General features: G+C 49.3%; 2 protein-coding genes and 1 long non-coding RNA gene across 10 annotated transcripts in view; 2 read left to right on the top strand and 1 right to left on the bottom strand.

Annotated features, from left to right (window-relative positions):
* The window catches only part of LOC125974886 (uncharacterized), a 208,981-nt gene that overhangs the window by 68,027 nt on the left and 119,835 nt on the right, over positions 1 to 21,119 (top strand). The window lies entirely within an intron of this gene.
* LOC125974881 (transmembrane protein 79) lies at positions 3,335 to 5,599 on the top strand. The gene is made up of 5 exons (XM_068651895.1): positions 3,335 to 3,473; positions 4,515 to 4,631; positions 4,711 to 4,905; positions 4,997 to 5,228; positions 5,290 to 5,599. Exons 1-5 carry the CDS (start codon positions 3,416 to 3,418, stop codon positions 5,486 to 5,488), a joined length of 801 nt encoding a protein of 266 aa, XP_068507996.1. The 5' UTR covers positions 3,335 to 3,415; the 3' UTR covers positions 5,489 to 5,599.
* On the bottom strand, positions 6,591 to 21,062 carry gon4lb (gon-4 like b). 8 transcript variants are annotated; one of them, XM_049729736.2, is made up of 29 exons: positions 20,927 to 21,025; positions 20,371 to 20,466; positions 20,176 to 20,291; positions 19,668 to 19,742; positions 19,537 to 19,587; positions 19,425 to 19,463; positions 19,257 to 19,352; positions 19,081 to 19,140; positions 18,892 to 19,008; positions 17,127 to 17,361; positions 16,446 to 16,553; positions 15,779 to 15,819; positions 15,578 to 15,693; positions 15,187 to 15,364; positions 15,040 to 15,126; positions 14,781 to 14,961; positions 14,559 to 14,709; positions 14,263 to 14,413; positions 14,084 to 14,200; positions 11,491 to 12,258; positions 11,190 to 11,424; positions 10,877 to 11,037; positions 8,420 to 8,614; positions 7,974 to 8,117; positions 7,607 to 7,903; positions 7,457 to 7,540; positions 7,068 to 7,402; positions 6,899 to 7,001; positions 6,591 to 6,785 (listed from the first exon to the last, which is right to left on the bottom strand). In XM_049729736.2, the coding sequence occupies exons 1-29, from the start codon at positions 20,958 to 20,960 to the stop codon at positions 6,672 to 6,674; spliced, it is 4,485 nt and encodes a 1,494-aa protein (XP_049585693.1). In that variant the 5' UTR covers positions 20,961 to 21,025; the 3' UTR covers positions 6,591 to 6,671. The 8 variants fall into 8 exon arrangements, with proteins under 8 accessions (XP_049585693.1, XP_049585688.1, XP_049585691.1 ...); XM_049729731.1 differs by having other exon boundaries at positions 7,068 to 7,540; positions 20,371 to 20,463; positions 20,927 to 21,062; XM_049729734.2 differs by having other exon boundaries at positions 7,068 to 7,540; positions 15,040 to 15,117.

Genomic DNA, 21,119 nt, shown 5'->3' with positions numbered 1-21,119 from the left:
CAGCAGAGTCAGTTCCTCCCCAGTCATGAACCTCACCGCACGTCACTGATATATACTATATATACACATTCATACATACATACATACATACACACACGCACACACGCACACACACACATATACACGGTGGAGCCTCGGTTTTCGACCACAATCCGTGGCTGTTTGAGAAGTGAATCGTTCGAATTCCGAATCATGTTTTCCCATTACAAATAATGCGGAAAATAATTAATCCATTCCAAGCAACAAAAACGCCTTTTTTTAAATCATTTTTTCATTTGCAAATGCAGCGCACCACCGAACGCACAACCGTAGCGCTTCGCCGACCGCGCAACTGCACCGTGCTGGTCGCATTTTTGTGACAGAGCCGTCGCTGAAATTTAGAAAATATTTTTAAAGTCCTAATGTACTTTCCAAAATTTAAGTGGACATCAGTGCGCAGGGAGTTTAATTTTGTCCGATCGCGCAACTGCAGCGCACCGCTGAACGCGCAACGTAGCGCGCCGCGGACCGCGCAACTACACCGCGCTGGTTATTGCGACAGAGCCGTCGCTGAAATTTAGAAAATATTTTTAAAGTCCTAATGGACTTTCCAAAATTTAAGTGGACCTCAGTGCGCAGGGAGCTTAATTTGATTCGATCGCGCAACCGCAGCGCGCAGGGCGCTCACTGTCACATTGCTTTAGGAGCGTCTTTGTGTTTTAGGATGCCTTTACTGCTCCCACTTGCTTTCTTTGGAGGCATGATTAGGGATTAATACAGTCCTCAAAGTAACGAAAATACAATAACAATGAACGGAGTCAGTCGGCATCCAGGTCGCGCGTTCGGGATTTCTTGGGTCCTCTCGGCTCATCTCGCGAGGTTCGACCTCCGGATTTTTGTTCGACAACCGAAGCAAAAAAATTTCAAATTTTTCGTTCGAATTCCGATTTGTTGGAGAACCGGGACGTTCTGGGACGAGGTTTGACTGTGTATATACAGGACTGTCTCAGAAAATTTGAATATTGTTATAAAGTTTTTTATTTTCTGTAATGCAATTAATAAAACAAAAATGTCATACATTCTGGATTCATTACAAATCAACTGAAATATTGCAAGCCTTTTATTATTTTTAATATTGCTGATTATGTCATACAGCTTCAGAAAACTCAAATATTCTATCTCAAAATATAAGAATCTCATGAAAAAGTATACTAGTAGGGCACAGGTGTCAAACTCAAGGCCCGGGGGCCAGATATGGCCCGCCACATCATTTTATGTGGCCCGTGAAGACAAATTGTGCATCAAATTCGTGTCATGACTCTTTTTTTTTTTTATATTTGACGAGTTTTTACTCGTCTGATTTGAAAAGGAGTTATTTGTCAGTTTGTTTTGTAGCTTTTAGTGTATTTAATATGAGGTGCTCATACATTTATTTGGGTTGACAGTCATACTGGCCCTCCTGGGAAAGAAGCTATGACTACAATGCGGCCCGCGAAAAAAATGAGTTTGACACCCCTGTTAGGGTATTCAACTAATCACTTGAATCGTCTAATTAACTCGAAACACCTGCAAGGGTTTCCTGAGTCTTGAAAAACACTCAGCTTGGTTCAGTAAACTAAATCACAAGTATGGGGAATGCTGATCTGACTGCTGTCCAGAGGACCATCATTGACACCCTCCATCAGGAGGGTAAGACACAAAAATAAATTTCTCAAAGATCAAGCTGTTCACAGAGTGCAGTTTCAAAGCACATCCAAAAAAAGTCTGTTGGAAGGGGGAAATGTGGCAGAAAACGCTGCACAACCAAGAGAGATGACTGCAGCCTTAACAAGAAAAGTCGCTTCCAGAATTTGGGGGAGCTTCAAAGGCGATGGACTGAAGCTGGAGTCCAGGTATCAAAAGCCACTGTTCACAGACATGTCCAGGAAATGGGCTACAATAGCCGTATTCCCATGGTCAAGCCACTTCTGAAGTGTCTGACTTGGGCTATGGAAAAGAAGCACTAGACAGTTGCAGAGTGGTCCAAAGTCCTTTTTTCAGACGAAAGAAAGTTTTGTATTTCATTTGGAAGTCAAGGCGCCAGAGTCCGGAGAAAGGCTGGAGAGGAGCAAAATCCAAGTTGCTTTAAATCCAGTGTGAAGTTCCCACAGTCAGCGATGGTTTGGGAAGCCATGTCAGCTGTTGGTGTTGGTCCACCGTGTTTCATCAAGTCCAGAGTAAACGCAGCTGTGTACCAAGAAATTTTAGAGCATATGCTTCCGTCTGCTGAAAAGCTCTATGGAGATGATGATTTCATTTTCCAGCATGATCTGGATCCTGCCCACAGTGCCAAAACCACCAGTAAATGGTGTACTGACCATGGCATTACTGTCCTTGATTGGCCTGCCGATTCCCCTGACTTGAACCCCATAGAGAATGTATGGGGTATTGTGAAGAAGAAGCTGAAGACACCAGACCCAACAATGCAAATGAGCTAAAGGTCCTGGGCATCCATAAGACCTCAGCAATGCCACAGGCTGATTGCCTGCATACCATGGCGTACTGATGCAGTAATGAGTGCATTAATGGACATTTTCAAATGTTTGATTTTGTTTTGCTGTTATAAATCTTTTTTTTTTTTTTTTTACTTGGTCTGAGGAAATATTCAAATTTCTTGATAGGATTTTTGAGTTTTCTTAAGCTGTAAGCCATAATAAGCAATATTAAAATAATAAAAGGCTTGCAATATTTCAGTTGATTTGTAAGGAATCCAGAATGTATGACATTCTTGTTTTTTTTTAATTGCATTACAAAAAATAAAGAACTTTATCACAATATTCTAATTCTCTGAGAAAGTCCTGTATATCAGCTCCGGTCATCCGCCTTAATGGAGGGATGGAACATGGTCCACTCAGACTCAAAGTCCCCTGACCCCCCCAAGGATGTGGGAAAAGCTCTGCGGGAGGTGTGAGTTGAAACCCTTTCTGATTCTGCCAGACCTTCCCCGCAGACCCTCACAAATACCACCAGCGGTAAGGGATGCCGTCAAGCTGAAGGATGAGTCCTATTGGGCCATTTTGGCCTGTGGAACTCCGGAGGCACCCGTCAGGTAGCGGGCAAGGAACATGGCTTCGGCAGTTACTAAGGCAAAACCCCTGGCGTGGGAGGAGTTTGGCGAGGCCATTGAGAATGACTTCCAGACGACTTTGAGGAAATTTTGGTTCACCATCCGGCATCTCAGAAGGGGGAAACAGTGCGCCGTTAACACTGTGTGCAGTGGAGACGGTGTGCTGCTGACCTCGACTTGGGACGTCGTCAGTAGGTGGGGAGAATACTTCAAGTCCTTAAATTCACCGACACGCCTTTCATTGTGACTGCGGAGATGGAAGTCTGGGCGCCCCTCCTAAAGCTGCTGCCCCCAGGACCTGACCCTCGGTAAACGGTAGAAGATGGATGGATGTACCACTCGCAGTTCAAGTTGCAAGATGAAACATCAACGATAGACTCTTGTTCAGGTTTCAACTTCAAACTCTCTTCAACGTCATGTTTAACCGTAAATGAGACACAAAACAAGTAATTAGATTATTACGTGATGAAATAATTACATGACTGGAGATGTGAAATTCAGGTGTAGAAAGTAAAAAACCTGCTAACCCTTAGTTTCAGCCACTGGTGTTTTTCTCGTGCCCAAGCAGGTAAATGAGCTCGAGCATCATTTACCTGCTTGAGCACGAGAAACAATGCTGCAGACTGTAGCTTACCTGCTGGTTCAGTAGAAACACCCGTAGCTAAACCCAAATTGTGGAAGGGTTTTGACTTTCTGGACCTGCATTTACCTTCTCTTCACAAGTTTGACGTCGTTTCGAGTGGAATTGTAATGGAAATGCCACTTCCGCTTTCGAACTTTTCAAAGGAGGAGTTTGCTAAATTTACATCGCTCACCTGAAGCACACTCAACTTTTTTTAACGCCAGCTGGCCGGTCGGCCAACTGCCCCGACAGGAATAAACACAGGACGGAAGCTCTCAGTGGTCAGTCGAACTTCGTTCAAATCCTTTCAAATGTCTGACTTCTTGCTGTCGTCAGTTAGCATGTTAGCCTGTGAACGAGAATCGAGTCCGCCTTGAACGTTCACAATTGATCTGATTTAGGCAATGTTCATAATCGTACTGACGTGGGGGGGTTTGTTCTGTTTCCCAAATTCTCAGCTCAAAAGGTTGATTTGAGTCGGGTTACAGTTGAGGACGACGCAATAGCTGCCATGATCTTGGCTATGACATCATCAACAAACGCTTGACGCCAACTCGATTTAATGTGCTGCTCATTGATCTGATTTAGGGTTTGTGTGTCCAATCAAGCGTCCTGTCGCTTTTGTTATTGGAACTGTCATAATTCGTTCCAATGATTTACTTATTGTGAATAAAATCAAGTTCATACAGGTTTGCATATTGGCCGTATTGTGACATTCCTACATGGTGCTATTCCAAGCACTATTCTAAATTAACCCACAAATATGCAAAGTCAAAGCATGTAATTGTCATGCTCCCCGCTGAGCAGGCCTGACACCCATGGCCGAGCCCGAAGAGGCCCACGCATTCTGGGAAAGGGATGAGAGGAACCTCGCCAAAGGTCTCAAGCAATGCAGCTACTGGGGTGACAGGTCCCCCGCTGGAGGTAAATCCTGGGAACTTTTCCAACCCTGGATAGGTCAGTGCTTCCTGCTTGGCCACCCTTTTTTCCTTTTATGTCTCAGGCACCCATGGCTGTCCCAGTCGCGATATCCTGAAGGTGGGCGTGTCTCTGCTGACCTCAGCGATCTTCTTCCCCTTCCTGGTGTGGGGGGGGTTTGTCTTTTTGCCCTTTGATGCCCCCCTGCTGGACAGCGCGCCCCTCAGGATGCTCTACGTGTTACGCTGCTCCGTCTTTGGTGCCACGCCGGTCGCCCTGGGTGACTACAATCTTTGCTGACCCATCCACTCGCTCGGTCCTTCTGTGCGTACGACTTACCTGTCCTTTGCCTTTTTGTGCACGCCGGTCAGGTTGGCTGGCGGTGGGCATAGCGCGTCTCAGGTTTGGTGTGGTTAGGCCGCTTTTGAACGAAACGGAGGTGGTGGCGGATGTTGAGGACCTCAGCATTCACAGGAACTACACTCGCCAGTCTGTCAGCCTCTTCCTGCTGTACTTTCTGCAGCTGGTAGTCATGGCAATGTACCTGAGCCAGGAGCTGCTGAAGCTCGTGCCTCTGCTCGCCCTCGTCTTCGCCTTAGGACGGTGAGGCCAGTTTGGCCTTGGGCTCTGGCGTAACGGGCATAAAGCAACCTTCTCTCTGCAGGGCGGTTTATTGGCTGGCCGCCGCGTTCGGCAGCAGCGTTCGCGCTTTTGGACAGGGCTTGTCCTTGCTGCCCAGTCTCGCCATGATGACAGCCAACTTGGTGTTCGTCTTCACGGCAGAATCGTCTGCATACCTGTGGAGCTCGCCCCAGCGTACCGACGCCACGGCGCCTGTGGGCCGCCAGAGGTTCTGGGGATGAAAAGCAGCAAGAGTTGCAGCGAAACAATTGTGGTGACATCAACTTGACCTTGCAGTTTTTAAAGCATTTGCTTGGTGCTTTAAAAATAAAACAAATTATTCTCACTATGAAGATTGTAGACGACTTCCTCTGTAAACTTGAACACATCTCATACAGGGTCCGGCAAAATGATCTGATACATTTGTTGTCAAATAGATTAAAGAAACAGACTGCAACGGACAATCAGGACTGCAGAAAAGATAATTGGAATCAACCTCCCATCTATCCATGACTTGTACCTGTTCAGGACCAGGAAACGTGCAAGTAACATCCCTACAGACCCTTCTCACCCAGGTTGCAGTCTGTTTGAACTACTCCCCTCCGGACGGGGTTATAGAGCTCTGTACGCCAAAACCAGCAGACAGAGACAGCTTCTTCCCCCAGGCTGTCGCTCTGATGAACTCACACTACTCTTAGAGACTCAGAGTCATTGCTGTGCAATAACATCCTGCTCTCCACACCTTTTTTGAATTGTCTACATTATTCTTGAATCTTGAAGCAAAGTTTTTTTTATTTTCGAAAAGTACATACAATGCCATTTTGTTTCATTTCATTTTCGTTTCGTTTTCGAATAATGTTATTTTGGTCTTACCGCTGCCACTTTTTCTGGAGTTCTGGCAGTGCGAGGACAGCCGGTTGATTTTTGTTTCAATGCTCTGAAGTTAGTAACCCATAACAAGATTGTGTTTCGAGCAGTTGAAAGTTCCACAATGAAAGTGCGATGCTCACTGTTCCAATTCATGTTAGCAACTGAAACAAAATAAGATTATTCGAAAACGAAACGAAATGAACCGAAACAAAATAAAACGGCATTATATGTACTTTTCAAAAATAAAACTTTTTTGTTTCTTAAATTCATTTGCATTTTATTAAACCTACAAATGTGTCAGAGCATTTTGCCGGACCCTGTAGAAACGTCAGTTCTCGGTTGCCAAACAAATTGGCACTTGAACCTTCCTGTTTAGAATGACTCAGATTAGAGGGGAAAGTCTCCAAAATGTTCTTCTTGGCGAACGTCCTTGTTGGCTGCCCTTAGTCCATGGATGTCAAAGGGAAACCAAAAGTCCGCAGGTTATTTTATTCTCATACACCTTTCAATAGTGAGCAGAGGACACTTGTTTACAGGTGACACATCCCAAACAGATCATTCCTGTTCTTCATTAGCCACAAGTTCAGTGGGCGGAACCTCATCCTCTGAGCCTGCGTTACGAGTCGCGCTCTGAAAAAGACGCATTAAGTCCCGAAAGCGTCGCGAAACCTGCAACAAAAGCACAACGACAATGTCAGCCTCTGACTGACTGAACCTGCAATAAAAGCACAACGACCGACCGAACAAGAGCTTCTGCTCAACGCATCACAGTGGCCAATCACCTCGCCGGGAGTCTTGTTCCCCAGTCGACCGGAGATGCCCTGGAAGGTGTTCTGATTGGCTCCTTCCTGCCGGCACGTGGTCAAAATGACTCGATCGGCTTCTCTAAAAAACAGGTCGCGGCTTATTGAACTCTGCACACCCTGACCAATCAGAGGGAAGGGCCGGCACCTGGTCCACAGGATGACCTTCTCTCCACTCGGCGTCACAGAAATATTCTTGGCACGCACAGGGAGGTCCGGAGGCATCGGGGCTGGGCTGGAGGAGCCCAGGAAGGGAGGATGAAGCTCCTCTCCCCTTTTCCTCTTGGGAAGCGGCGACTCCACTGTGTCGCCGTCGTCTGTTTCTTCATCACAGACCGACAGGAACGAACGTTCCCAAGAGGGCACGCCGGCACGCTGGCATTCTGCGACCTTGGTCTCGCCATCTTTGTCCTCTGAGGCGGAGCCTATCTGAGCGTAGAGCGGCTCGAGACTCTTCATGGCCCCAGACACGCCTCCTGAGGCCTGGACAGGATGCATCACATGGCTGACGGCGTGGTCGAGGTATGGCATGCGCACCTTGCTGGTGTGGCAGCGAGCGCATCCTCTGCGACGGTGCGTGCGGCTCTTGGAGTGGTGACAGAAGCACAGCCAATTGGACTCCTGACAATAAAGTCCAAAAATGAGCACGCATAGGCCGGTTCTGTGAGTCTTCCTGTCTGTTCCCACCTCGTCGGCCGCGTGCGACTGGAGCTTCCTTCTCTGGCGCCGGTTCAAGGTAGCGTCCATTTTGTGTCCGTCTTCATCCATATCCACGTCCGGTAAAGTGACTTCCTCAAAAACGCTATCGGCCCTGGCCCCGATCACGTGGCCCGGGCCCTCACCTGTTCCGCCTTCCTCCGGCCAATGAGCTTCTTCGAATTGTCCCGGGCAAGCGGGCGGCGGGCGGAGCTCGTCGAAAAACACCCAGAATTCGGCTTGCAGATGAGGGTGTCCTTTGAGCAGCGCGGCCATTTGCGCCTTGAGCTGAGGGACGGGCAGCGGCAGACGGGCAGAGTTGACGACGAGCAGCCACAGAGGGTAAAGTGGAACATACCTCGTTGACGCCGGCGGGGCTGAGGTGTGGTCCGGGCTGCAGGGCCTTGATGATTTTGCTGTAGTGAGACGGATTATCTCCAAACGTTATCTCCAGTTGCCGCAAGAAGCGTCGACTGCGCTCGAAGGCTTGCTGTTCTTGGAACTGCACACAGCACAGCACACGCTGCAAATTACCGACATGGAGAAAGTGGGCCTGGGACCCGCATTTGTCGCCACCTACTTGGAGAAGCCGATAACAATGGGTTTGCAATGCATTTGTCGCGAGCACAAGGAAAAGGAACAGTTCTTGTCCCTTTCCCTTCATGTGTGGCAACTTTTTCACCAGCTGCGACCCACTCCCCAAAAGAGAATGAAAGCCAGAAGGCCTCTGTAAATTGGCGAGGGAGGGGTAACCACTGATGCTTTTCAATGGCCTTGCGCTTTTCCCCGCAAGCGTCTTCTTACCAGTCCGCACTCAAGTGCTTGCTCGGGATGCAGAAAGGCGGCAAAGTCCCGCATCAATTCTGTGCGGCTTCCCAGGATGCAGCGCAGCTTCCTGAAGACGCAGACCACTTCCCGCCCTTCCAGCCGCTCCAAATCGTTGAGCAGCGACACAAACTCCTCCATCTTCTCCGGGACGTCACGCAGCGCCTCCCGGACCTCGGGGGCCAAACGAGTAACCACGTGACTTGGAGGCCAATTTTCACGCGAGGTGAGCCAAAGCAAGTACAGTCGTATGCAAAGGTTTGGGCACCCCAGATCATTTTCAAGATTTTCCTTTATAAATCATTGGTTATTCGGGTCAGCAATCTCAGTTAAATATATCATATAGCAAACAAACACAGTGATATTTGAGAAGTGAAATGAAGTTTATAGGATTTACAGAAAGTGTTGTCACGCCCGTGCCACAGAACGCTCGGCCTGCACTTCGCTCGGCCACACCCCTTTCGTTACCGTAATGTCTGTCACCTGCTTCCTCTTGTTACCCTGTGTATTTAAGCCCTGCCCGTGTGTTTCTCCCTGTCGGTGTCTACTGTTGTGTCCATTCCTGTTCGTGCCCAGTGTTCCTGTTCTTGTCATCTGGTTTTCCCTCGGTCTGTCTGAAGGCTCACGGTCAGAATTTTAACCTTGTCCAAGGGGACTTCATGTCGGTCAGTCTGTCTGTTTTGCTGGCCGTGAGTCTCCCTCCCGTCTGTGTCGTCGGTTCCCCACCTGCCTCCCTTCCAACTCCCTTTCCCTGTAATAAATCCTGGTTCAAGCTGCATTTGGTCGCCCTGGCTCAACTCATTCCTGACAAGTGTGCAATCATTACTTGAACAAAAGTAGGCAGGTGCATAAATTTGGGCACCCCAACAGAAAAATGACATCAATATTTAGTAGATACTCCTTCTGCAGAAATAGCCTCTAAACCAGTAGTGTCAAACGCACGGCCCGCCAGGGAGTTTAGTACGGCCCGGGGATGAATTTGCATTAAAAAAAAAAAAAGAAAAAAAAAATAATTTCCTGTATAATGTGCAGTTCCTATGTTGGTCGCTGGGTGTGTTGTGTTTTAGCCAGTTCAATCGCTTTACCCGCTTTTTCTCTTGGAACAGGCACCCTCATCAGCGAAAAAGAGAAAAGTGGACACAGTGTCAGATTTTTCAAGAAAAAATTGACTTCTCCCAATATGTTCACCGAGGTGAATGGGAAACCCGTGTGCCTGGTGTGCATGCAGTAGGTTTCGGTGCTTAAAGAGTACAATATTCGGCACCACCATGAAACTCAGCATGGTGAAAAACTCAACAGCTTGCACGGAGAATTGAGAAAACAGAAGGTAAATGAAATGTTGGTTGGTCTGAGGAAACGACATTCTGTTTTCACCCGGAGCCAAGATGTCAGTGATGCTGCCCCTTGTTATGTCCAAATAACTAAATTTTAGTTTCATCAGTCCACAGCACCTTATTCCAAAATTAAGCTGGCTTGTCCAAATGTGCTTTAAAATACCACAAGCGACTCTGTTTGTGGCATGTGCGCAGAAAAGGCTTCTGCTGCATTATTCTCCCATACAGCATCTCCTTGTACAAAGTGCACTGAATAGTTGAATGATGCACATTGTCAACATCTGCATGAAGATCATGTTGTAGGTCTTTGGCGCTGCTCTGTGGGTTGACTTTGGCTGTTCTCACCATCCTTTGCCTTTGCTTATCTGAGATTTTTCTCAGCCTGCCACTGCTGGCCTTAACTATAACTGTGTCTTTGCTCTTCCATTTCCTCAGTATGTTCCTCACAGTGCAAACTGACAGGTGAAATTTCTGAGCTAGTTTTTTGTATCCTTCCCCTAAACTATGACGTTGAACAATCTTTGTTTTTAGGTCATTTGTCAGTTGTTTTGAGGATTCCACGTTGCCACTCTTCAGAGAAGATGCAAAGAGGAGAACAACTTGCAACTGGCCACATTAAATACCCCTAACTGGAGATGTTTTGTAAAGAAGAATGGTCAAAATACCTTCAACCAGAATCCAGACTCTCATTGGAAGCCATAGGAAGCATTTAGAGGCTGTTATTTCTGCAAAAGGACAATTTTTCTGTTGGGGTGCCCAAATTTATGCACCTGCCTACTTTTGTTCAAGTTATGATTACACACTTTCTGTAAATCCTATAAACTTCATTTCACTTCACAATATCACTGTTTGTCTGCTATATGGTATATTTAACTGAAATTGCTGATCCGAACAACCAATGATTTATAAAGGAAAATTATGAAAATGATCAGGGGTGCCCAAACTTTTGCATACATCGGGAGGGAGCGAGAACAAGAAGTCACACCTCGAATGACAGACAAACCACATTGCGGGCCTCGCTTCACTCAAGCAGACAGCTTGCAGCTTGCAGAAAAGAATGGGGAAGCAGTGGTGGAAGGAAACTTGTGCAAGAGCACCTCACCCTATCGAGGTAGCTCTGAGCGAAGGCCACATCTTTGCTTTGCCGCTGAGGGTCGTTCTCCAGCATGTTTTCATCGTAGAGCAGACACACTTTGCTCTGGTCTTTCCTGTGATGCTCCCGACGAGCTCGCCGCGTCCCCCCGAGAGCTCGACTCGGCTGACCTGATGCACACAAACAAAGCCACACGTTGCTGGATCCGGAAGTGCTTTTTCATTTGGGGTCCTGACATGTTTTTGTTTTTGGGACAAGGTCAACGCAAAGAGTGCCTGGAAATTTAGAGGGCGACAGAGTAAGGCAGTTAAAGAAATCTCACCTCTTCCTCGCCTGCCCCCTCCTCTTCGCCCTGCTCGGGACGCTTCTTCCTCGCCAGCGTTTGCAGCGTCTTCGTCTTCGGACACCACGGCAGCTGTCCTTCGAGCGGCCTGGTGGCTTTTCGGCGACTCTTCTTCCTCCTCATCCTCCTCCTGCGATCCGGGCGAGTGGTCTTCCTCCGACTCGGCAGCTGGCCTCCTCCTGGACGCCAGCCGGGCCAGCTGCTTCATGGTTTCCTGAGCAGGACAGGGGTCAAAGGTCAGCTGCTTGGGGCACTCCCACAGGCCAAGCCCAATGGTCACCTGCAGCTCTGGGATGGACAACAGAGACTCTTCCGAGGCTGACGACATCGCCCCCTCCTCCTCATCTTCATCCTGTGTCAGCTCATCAAAGTCTTCGTCGTCATCCTCCTCCTCCTCCTCCTCCTGCTTTTCTCGATCTTCATCTTTCTCTCCGTCACCTTGCTCCTGTTCCTCTCCTTGTTCTTCTTCCCTTGCTTCCTGCTCCTCTTCCTGCCGTTTCCCTGCCTCTTCTCCTTCCCGCCCCACCTCCTCTCCTGCTCCTTCATCTACCCCTTCCTGCTCCTCTTCCTCACCTTGTCCTTCCTCTGCTGGCTCCCGCTCCTCACCGCAACGCCCCTGTCCTTCTCCTCTGTGTCGCTCGTCACCCTCACTAGCATGGGTCTGGCGGCGTCCGAGCTGTTGGCAGTGGGATGCCTTTTGATGGCGCGCCTTGCCCAGCTCTATGGCTGCGTTGGGAGTTGGCACAGGTGCGGAAGATGCATGTTGCGGGGTGGCGTCCCTTTGAAGGAGGAAGTAGCTGGCTTGGATCGCACGTGGCTCAGACTCAGAGGACAGGAGGAGCTCCGTCTTTCTTTCTGCTGAGCAGATGGGCTGCAGCGATGCATTATGGGCCAGCGTGAAAAGACGTCTCTGGGAGGAGCCAGGTTGGCGTGAGGGCTTTTGGAGGCGGGAGGGGTAAAGCCTCAAGTTGCAGCCTTTGGGAAGGAAGCGAGGGTATTCTAGCGAAGAGGCGTTCACGTGGGTCATCTGGATTACCTGGTGGCTATTCTGCAAAGCAGACAGTGATGCTGATTCTGAGGAGAATAAGGACTTGAGAAGCAAGACTGCCGTATTCAGAAGCATCCATCCATCCATTTTCTGAACCGCTTAGTCCCCACGGGGGTCGCGGGCGTGCTGGAGCCTATCCCAGCCGTCATCGGGCAGTAGGCGGGGGACACCCTGAACCGGTTGCCAGCCAATCGCAGGGCACACAGAGACAAACAACCATTCGCACTCGCACTCACACCTAGGGACAATTTGGAGTGATCAATCGGCCTACCAAGCATGTTTTTGGGATGTGGGAAGAAACCGGAGTGCCCGGAGAAAACCCACGCCGCTCGGGGAGAACATGCAAACTCCGCACAGGGAGGGCCGGAGGTGGAATCGAACCCACACCCTCCTAACTGTGAGGCGGACGTGCTACCCAGTGCGCCACCGAGCCGCCTGTATTCAGAAGCAGCACCATTTTTTTGGACACTCCTGAACTGTGGCTTTTTTTTTTTGACACACCTGAACCATTCTGGAGTTTCTGTATACTAAATGCCAACATAAAGGAATCTCTTTTGGGATATTGCAATCAAATAACTTGTCTTTATCATAGAATGTATTGTGTTTTAAAAGTGCTCAATAAATAGAATTGTCTTGAAAAAATGTCCCTCCTGTTATTTCCATTTGATTGATTCAAGTATGCTGGAGTGGGGGCTCGAAGGCGAGCGTCTGGTGGCCGGGCCTTCGCCCATGGGGCTGTGCTGCGCACAGTCCAAAAAGGGAACGTAGGTCCCCCTTCCCATGGGCTCACTCCCGGTGGGAGGGGCCAAAGGGGTCGGGTGCATAGTGAGCTGGGCGGCGGCCAAGGGCGGGGACCTGGGTGGTCCGATCCCCGGCTGCAGAAGCTGGCTCAAGGGACAAGGAATGTCACCTCTCTGGCTTGAAAGGAGCCCGAACTGGTGTGCGAGGCAGAAAAGTTCCAACTAGATATAGTCGGACTTGCCTCCACACACAGTTTGGGTTCTTGTACAAGCCCTCTCGGGAGGTGCTGGAGTCTCTTCCACTCTGGAGTTGCCCACGGTGAGAGGCGTCGAGCAGGTGTGGGAAGACTTATTGCCACCCCCGGCTGGGCGCCTGCACATTGGGGTTCACCCCGGTGAACGAGAGGGTAGCCTCCCTCCACCTTCGGGTGGGGGGACGGGTCCTGACTGTTGTTTGTGCCTATGCACCAAGCGGCAGTTCAGAGTGCCCACCCTTTTAAGAGTCCTTGGAAGAAGTGCTGGAGAGCGCTCCTTCTGTGGACTCCCATCGTTCTACTGGGTGACTTCAATGCTCACGTGGGCAATGACAGTGAGACCTGGAAGGGCGTGGTTGGGAGGAACAGCCCCCTCGATCTGAACCCGAGTGGTGTTCTATTATTGGACTTCTGTGCTTGACACAGATTGTCAATAATGAACACCATATTCAAACATAAGGGCGTCCATGTGTGCACTTGGCACCAGGACACTCTAGGCCGCAGTTTGATGATCGACTTTGTAGTCATGTCATCGGCTTTGCGGCCGCATGTTTTGGACACTCGGGTGAAAAGAGGGGCGGAGCTGTCAACTGATCACCACCATGTCCCACCGACAGGAGACCCCGTGGACGACCCAGGACACGCTGGAGAGACTATGTCTCTCGGCTGGCCTGGGAACGCCTTGGGATCCCCCGGATTGAGCAGGACGAAGTGGCTGGGCAGAGGGAAGTCTGGGAGTCCCTCCTAAAGCTGCTGCCCCCGCGACCCGACCCCTGATAAGCAACTTCCGATCACGAGGACAGAACTCTGCCCCGATTCAAGGACTCGTACCTTGAGCCAAAAGGGCATGATGGAGGAGTTTCTATCCACTGGGGGGCGCTGGTCTCCAGGTTGCACTCTTGCACAGGCCAGCGGCAGCGGCGTAGCAAACTGCCGAGCGAGGAACATCTGCAAAGAGCAGAAAGAGCTCAACTACTTGTGTCCAACACAGGACCCTTTCCCATATTCACCTTGAGCACATTTTCACGCGGGGCTCTGGAGCTGCTCATCTCACGGATGTGTTTAGTCAACTTCCAAGAGCTTTTGCAGAGCAGGTAGGAGCTGATCAAATGCTCGGGCTGGACGGCCCCCTCAAAGTGCTTCAGGCCTAAAACAATCAGCCTCGACGCCGACACCATTTGTTATAACATGGTTGAGCAAAGGTTTTATGGAAAATCTTATTCAGAGAGCCGGCCGACCTTGTCTAAATAAGTTGGGAAACTTAACTTATCAAGTTGCCTAAGAATGAACGCATGTATTTATTTACCCGTCCTCTCCTGCAGTAAAAATACTGCGATGGGGTCGTGGGTGGTGGGAGGGATCCAGGTTACAAACAGGAAGTAGTTCTGGGTAGAGGAAAACCACTCGTGTGGCAAGCAGCCAAGCAGTGTCGGAGGGCAATACGGGGAAGGCGTGGCCTAAACACAGCAGGAAGTTCAGCCACAAGGCTTGGAACAGGTGGGGGGGGTGGGGGGTCATTTGTCCTTACTAATGGTTGACGAAGACATTACAGGGAGCCAGCGCCTGGACACGGGAGGTGGGGGAGGAGGAAGATCCACTCGACGCTCAATCTCCCGAAGAAGGTCCAGTGCTCCCTGCAGGTTGCACGCCCGGAAAGACGAGGCGTGCAATAGTTGCTCCTGCTGCACGGCAAAACGCTGCAGCTCCTCCTGCTCGACACGTTACAGTGTGCTTTGGTTTGTGTGTTTGGTTATCAGTGTTTCTGCCCTGTTCTTGATTCGACTGACCAGGAAGTGTTTGGTGACAGACGCTTCGTGTTTCAGGGCGCCGACGCCGCGACTCAGCAGATGAACTTCTGCCAGAAGCTGCACGTGCTGAGAGAGGGGAGCAGATCAAGAGACTCTATTGGGGGAAAGGAAGGAAAGGGTGAGCACCTGTTGGATTTGTTGTTGCAGTTGGCGTTTGTGGGCCGAGTTGGGGCACAGCGCTTTAGGAAGCAACAACGGGGCGGGTGCAGCTGCGGGCCACGTGTGGTTGGTGGTGTCCTGCAGGGGTCTCCTGAATGGTTCCAGTCTCCGCATAGTTAGCATGCCAGTTAAAGGTGGCTCCAAGCTACAAAGGGCAAACATGGCAAACAGTGTGAACGGAAAGCCCCCCCCCCCCCCTTCCCAAGAATGTTTCCTCTCTAGGTCAACCAGTCTTCCTTCGCAGGGCAGAGGAGCACGTTGCTCTTCCTCCTGACCCAAACGCTCACAGCACATCTTTGCTGGAGCGTCCCGACAAGAGGGCGCATCGGGACGCAAAACCCGAGCTGTGTTGTCTTACCACAAAGGCTGCGGGACATTGAAGCCGGGTCTGGCCTCTGGCTCCTCCCCCACAGCTGGATGCTCCTCTTCCTCCTCATCGTCCTCCTCGTCTTCTTCCTGATGGTCATCCCAGAGCTGCAAACGCACAATGACAAAGCCTATCGACTCCTCGAGCATCTGGTCTGCATCCTCGCGGGCGGCAGAAGCAAGACGAACCCACCGTGTCAAAGAGCTCCTCCAGCAGCTTGTTAACTTCCCTCTCTGAAAAAGGAGAGAGAGAGGTGCACACGCTGCGTGTCAAGCATCACAACGCTCGCAGCTCTCGTCCAACTCTTGGCTTTTGCGGCTGGACATGAGTCCACGCTCGGTCGCCATGGAAGTTTGGGAAATTGCACACTTCTGCTCGCTATTGACTGAAAATGACATCACGGTGGCTTTGGGCTTAGGTAACGACGACCGCCCATTTTCTGAGTTTGGTCTCGTAACGCCCCCCACTCCCCAGATGCTGACACATGAGTGGGTGGCTTTGGCGGCCTCATTCCATCCATCCATTTTCTGAACCGCTTAGTCCCCACGGGGGTCGCGGGCGTGCTGGTGCTATCCCAGCCGTCATCGGGGGACACCCTGAACCGGTTGCCAGCCAATCGCAGGGCACACAGAGACAGACAACCATTCGCACTCACACTCACACCTAGGGACAAAAATGACATACAGCCGAATGGCATCTTTGGATGAGTGGAGCAGCATAGAAGATGTTATTGTCAAGAGCATTTGGGATTTAACTTGCCCATCATTTGAATCAATTGGTATCAATAGTTGGGATCTCAATACTAGGACTGACAAGCGGGATGTACATGATGGCCCAAACATCATCATGGGACACGTACTGGTGATCTGAACAGCCCGGTCTGTCCTGTAGTCCTCCAGGTCAGGTTCATCCAGGTCGTCCAAGAAGTTATACTCTGGGTCGTCGTCGTCGTCGGCGTCGGCTTCCTCTGCACAAAGGCATTACACATTCTGCCAGCGTCATCCAACTGATGAACACAACTGTGTCATGATGTTCGAATTCAAAATAGGAACAAGTGAAAATAGGGATGGATGCCTTCAACAAAGTTTAGAAAAGTCTCCAAACACTGCTCTTTCTGGGCCAAAACTATTTAGAGAGTTTTCAAGGTTAACCTTTGTTTTGTCTCATGGCCCTTGACAAATCGCTGGGCAGTAACCTCTTACGTCCAATTTTGGTCAACATTTTAGACATTTTTATGTGTGGTTTTTGGGTCTCCTTGAGACGGGAAGATTGTGCGGCGCAAGGATTGGGTCAAGTCATAGAAAAAAGGAGGAACTTGCATTGAGGGAGCGAAGTCTTTCTTACAAATACTCACATTGGTGTTGATGAGTAACTTTCAACTGAAAATAACTGAACTGAAAATACCAACACGTTCTACAAGTACATGCCAAACGACAAAGGAAAAAGGTGGTCGTAATGGAGTGGCATAGCGTGAGAACAGGGCTGAAGCTTTGCAGTTTTGCCCAAGTGGTGAGCGAGCGATCATTCATTTTTTGCTGACCTTGGTTGTCGGTGGCCATGAGTCCTTGCAGCCAGCGAGCCCAGTAGCGGTCTTCCTCCTTGCAGCATGGGCTTTGCTCATACATGTCGGCTGTGATGTCAGGAGGCAAAAACTCCGCCTCTAGCTGTTCCAGGGGAACGTTGACCAGGCGAAGTTTAGAACGCGTGCGGAACGCCAACCCGCTGGAGCCTTCGTCCCTCTGCTCCTCCTCCTCTATATCTTCTGTCCTGTGAGACTGCACACAAAACCAAATGAACTGGAGGCCCGAGCGTTGTTGAAGATCCAGCCGGTGGTGTAGGTACGCTACGATATTATCATCATTCCTGCACCATCTGTTCTCTTTGATGTTCCGGAAGCCGGTTTTGGTGGTTGCGGCGCCGCACAATGACAATGAAGGTTTTCGAATGGACGTATGTTCAGTGTTGATGTACCGCAGGGGTCGCCAACATTTTCAAAACGGAGAACTACTTTTATAATGCAAAGAGCATTGTCTGTTTATTACATACCGGACAAAAACATTTCCAAAAAAATCAGCTTTATATGACTTTTCATAATAAATGACATTCATTTCTGTATTAACAATTTCTCAACCATTGAGCACAGTGGTTCTTAACCTTGGTTCGATTGAATTCTAGAGGTTCGGTGGGTCGGTCTCAGGAGTTCAGCAGAGCGTCCACTGCGGAGGTCCGAACACACCTGTATGTTGTGTAAATTTGTCACACTGATTTCCTGGTATGTAATTTGTTGTGAGTTCATGCATTGTGTTGGTTTTTTTCTTTGAACAATGTGATGTTTATGCACGGCTCATTTTGCGCACCAGTAAAAAAAATCTGTCTTAAATGTGAAAAAAAAAATCATTTTAATTTTACTAAAGAGGGATTCGGTGATTGCGCATATGAAACTGGTGGGATTCGGTACCTCCAACAAGGTTAAGAACCACTCTTAGCAGAATGTAAGCAATTCTTTTCATGACACGTTGCCAGGTTTTTTACATTTTCAAACGGTCACTTCAAAAACTTTGCAAGAAAATACAGTGGAGGCTGTTCGAGAAGTGAGTCATTCGAATTCCGAATCATGTTTTCCCATTACAAATAATGGAAAAAAAATAATCTGTTCCAAACAAAAAAAAAAAAAAAACGCCTTTTTTAAGCATTTTTTCATTTGCGCATATTTGAACGAGCGCGCAACTGCAGCGCACCGCCGAACGCCCGACCACAGCACGTAACCGACCGCGCAACTGCACCGCGCTGGTCGCATTATTGTGACAGAGCCGTCGCTGAAATTTAGAAAGTATTTTTAAAGTCCTAATGGACTTTCCAAAATTTAAATGGACCTCAGTGCGCTTTAGGAGCGTCTTTGTGTTTTAGGATGGCTTCACTGCTCCCACTTGCTTCCTTTGGAAGCATGATTAGTGTTGATGCAATCGTCGGAGTAACGAGAACGTAATAACGAACGGAGTCAGTTGGCATGCAGGTCCTCTCGGCTCAACTCACGAGGTTCGACAACCAAATTTCGTCCGACATCCGAAGCTAAAAAATCTCGAATTTTTTGTTCGAAATCCGATTTGTTCGAGAACCGGGACGTTCGAAACCCGAGGCTCCACTGTAATCTCAAATAGCAGGTGGCGCGCTATTTTAAGAAGAGGCCCGCCTGACGGTTACTCCTGCACTCCTTGGCGGCCACCTGCTTGGTGACCCCTGATGCCGCGGCCGTTTTTCAAAGCTCGTGTGCTGCCATGTCCCACACGCCGACTGTGGATGTTTACCGGCAAGGACGCACAGGCGGGACCACAGTTGAGCTCCTCCTCCACAGCGTTCAGGCGTTCCAGGAAGGAGGGACCGGCGGTGTCTGTGAGCTGGTGGGCGGCCAACATCGAGTGCCTCTGAAAAAGAATCCCGCCAGAGGCCACGTCAACGCACACCACCAGGCAACATAGGGGGAGGTCACAGGTTACCTGGGAGCTGGAGTCACAACGTTTGTCAGGCGAAATGACGTCACCATCACTGAGGAAAGTCTACGTCCGCACAAAAGAGCAAACAAGAGAACCTTTGAGTCGTGATGCAGCAACATGACAGGCGGAAGCCATACGCTTCAAAGCGCTCATCAGGTTGCTCTCAAAGTCGGACAGACCTCTTCAAATGTGTCATCGTCTTCATCTTCGGGACAGTACTCTTCATCCGACGAGTCTTCGTCGGCATCGAGATGGATGTCGACAAACTGAGGATGCTTGAAGACAAAACACGGCGTCAGCATTTGATTCAGCCCGCTGACATTGGAGGGGCGGCTATCCTGTTTTACCAGCAAACTTTGCTCTGCGGGCAAACTCCAGTCGAGACACTGGCACAAGGACAGTTTGTCAAGTAGATGACACCGATGACGACAACGAAGTTGTGGATAGCGAACCGGTTACCTGTCCCTGCTGGATGGCTCTCTTCAATCTTGAGCGCGTCATCTTTGGCTCCTGGTTTGGCGACAAGGGACAAGGCATCATAAGCACACGGGCTCATGAAGGGCATTCATGTGAGCGCCGGCATAACCTACAAACATGGGCATGTCCTGGGTTGCTCTGATGGCAGCTTTCATCATGTCCACCACGTGCTCGTGAGTAATCACCTCCTGAGAATAGTGTTAAGTGCACAAAAGGTTTCGCACCCCTGATCGGGAGGATTCCGCTTCCCTTTGGTTTCTTACAACAATGGCATTTACTTGCAGACCTTGCACACGTTTTACCCTTAGATGCAAAAAAAAAAAGGAAGAGAAATGGTCCCCTTTATACCATTCTCGGACCTTTCCCACCCATAAACAGCACTTATTTGTGGCTATTGGTTCAATTGTGAAGCCTACAGGATACATCGCAAAAATTCGACTTAAGCTCTAATTCAGACGTCTTGTGAATTGTTTCGATGATAATAATACAATAAATACGCCCGTAAAGATGTTTTGTTCAGCAGAGTAACATCTTGGGGGCGCAACTCGAAGTCATGGTTGACATGAATTTCGCTGCCCTCAGCTATGTGTGCTCATCAGAGAGCGACAGAGAGAGACTGACATGCAGGATGGTGCGCACGTTGCCAGACGTCAAGTTGTGCCGTCTGGATTTTCTGTCCAGATCGATGTCCAGTCGGCCCAGCTCGTCTTCACTGTACTCCTGCGGCTGTTGCCCACCTGAGCAACATGGCAGATCAGTCGTGTGACTGTGCTGATGTTGCATGATGGTGATGATGTCACATTCGTTCTCAGTCACCTGACAAAGGTTTCCATTCATCTTCCAGTCCAGCACTCCTGATATTGACCAAAAAAGACACTTCTCCCTTGTCCGCATCTTCCTTGCGCATCCCTGCTGATGACATCGACAAAAAACAGATACTTGGTTTGTATGTCTCCTCTCGATCTATCTACACGAAGACAGACATGCAATTATTTTATTATGACCGTTGAGGGATTAATCAAACCTAACTATGCAGGCTATCGCTCACCACGGAGGACAGATTTATTGAACGCGAATCAACTGCTTGCGTTATACAAGAGCACGAGCCTACGGTGAAGTAAACTAAAAATAAAGCGACAAAAATAAACGGCAACTGAGATGTGCTTGTGTCGCTTGAGCCGTCAAAGATGATGAGGACGTTTTGCTCCGTCACTAAAAATCTGGAACATTATGCACGACAGCCTGAAAAAGCCAGTCAGAATAAATGCCACTGCGCTTGTAAATGACAGCAAGAATCGATGTCCCAAATTGTTGAACAAATGTCTGTTTCAAAGGCTCGAAGACGCAGAAACAGTAGAAGAAGATAATTTACCGTCGAATGTTTGCTTCAAGCCAACTGGCAGCATCCTGGCTTCATTTCCGCCAACAATCCGGCTCCGGCTGAAATGGCGGCAGATGGTGCAGCAACAGCGATATGTCGCCACCTGCCGACCTGGAGGTTGACCGGGACATCAAGCGAAAAACTACGAACACCAACAAAAATCAATTCAACGTGTCATGCGGTG

The sequence above is a fragment of the Syngnathus scovelli genome, chromosome 9, assembly GCF_024217435.2.
Source record: "Syngnathus scovelli strain Florida chromosome 9, RoL_Ssco_1.2, whole genome shotgun sequence".
Classification (NCBI taxonomy): Eukaryota; Metazoa; Chordata; class Actinopteri; order Syngnathiformes; family Syngnathidae; genus Syngnathus; species Syngnathus scovelli.
The sequence above is the reverse complement of the archived record's forward strand: the minus strand, read 5'-3'. Positions and strand labels throughout refer to the sequence as shown.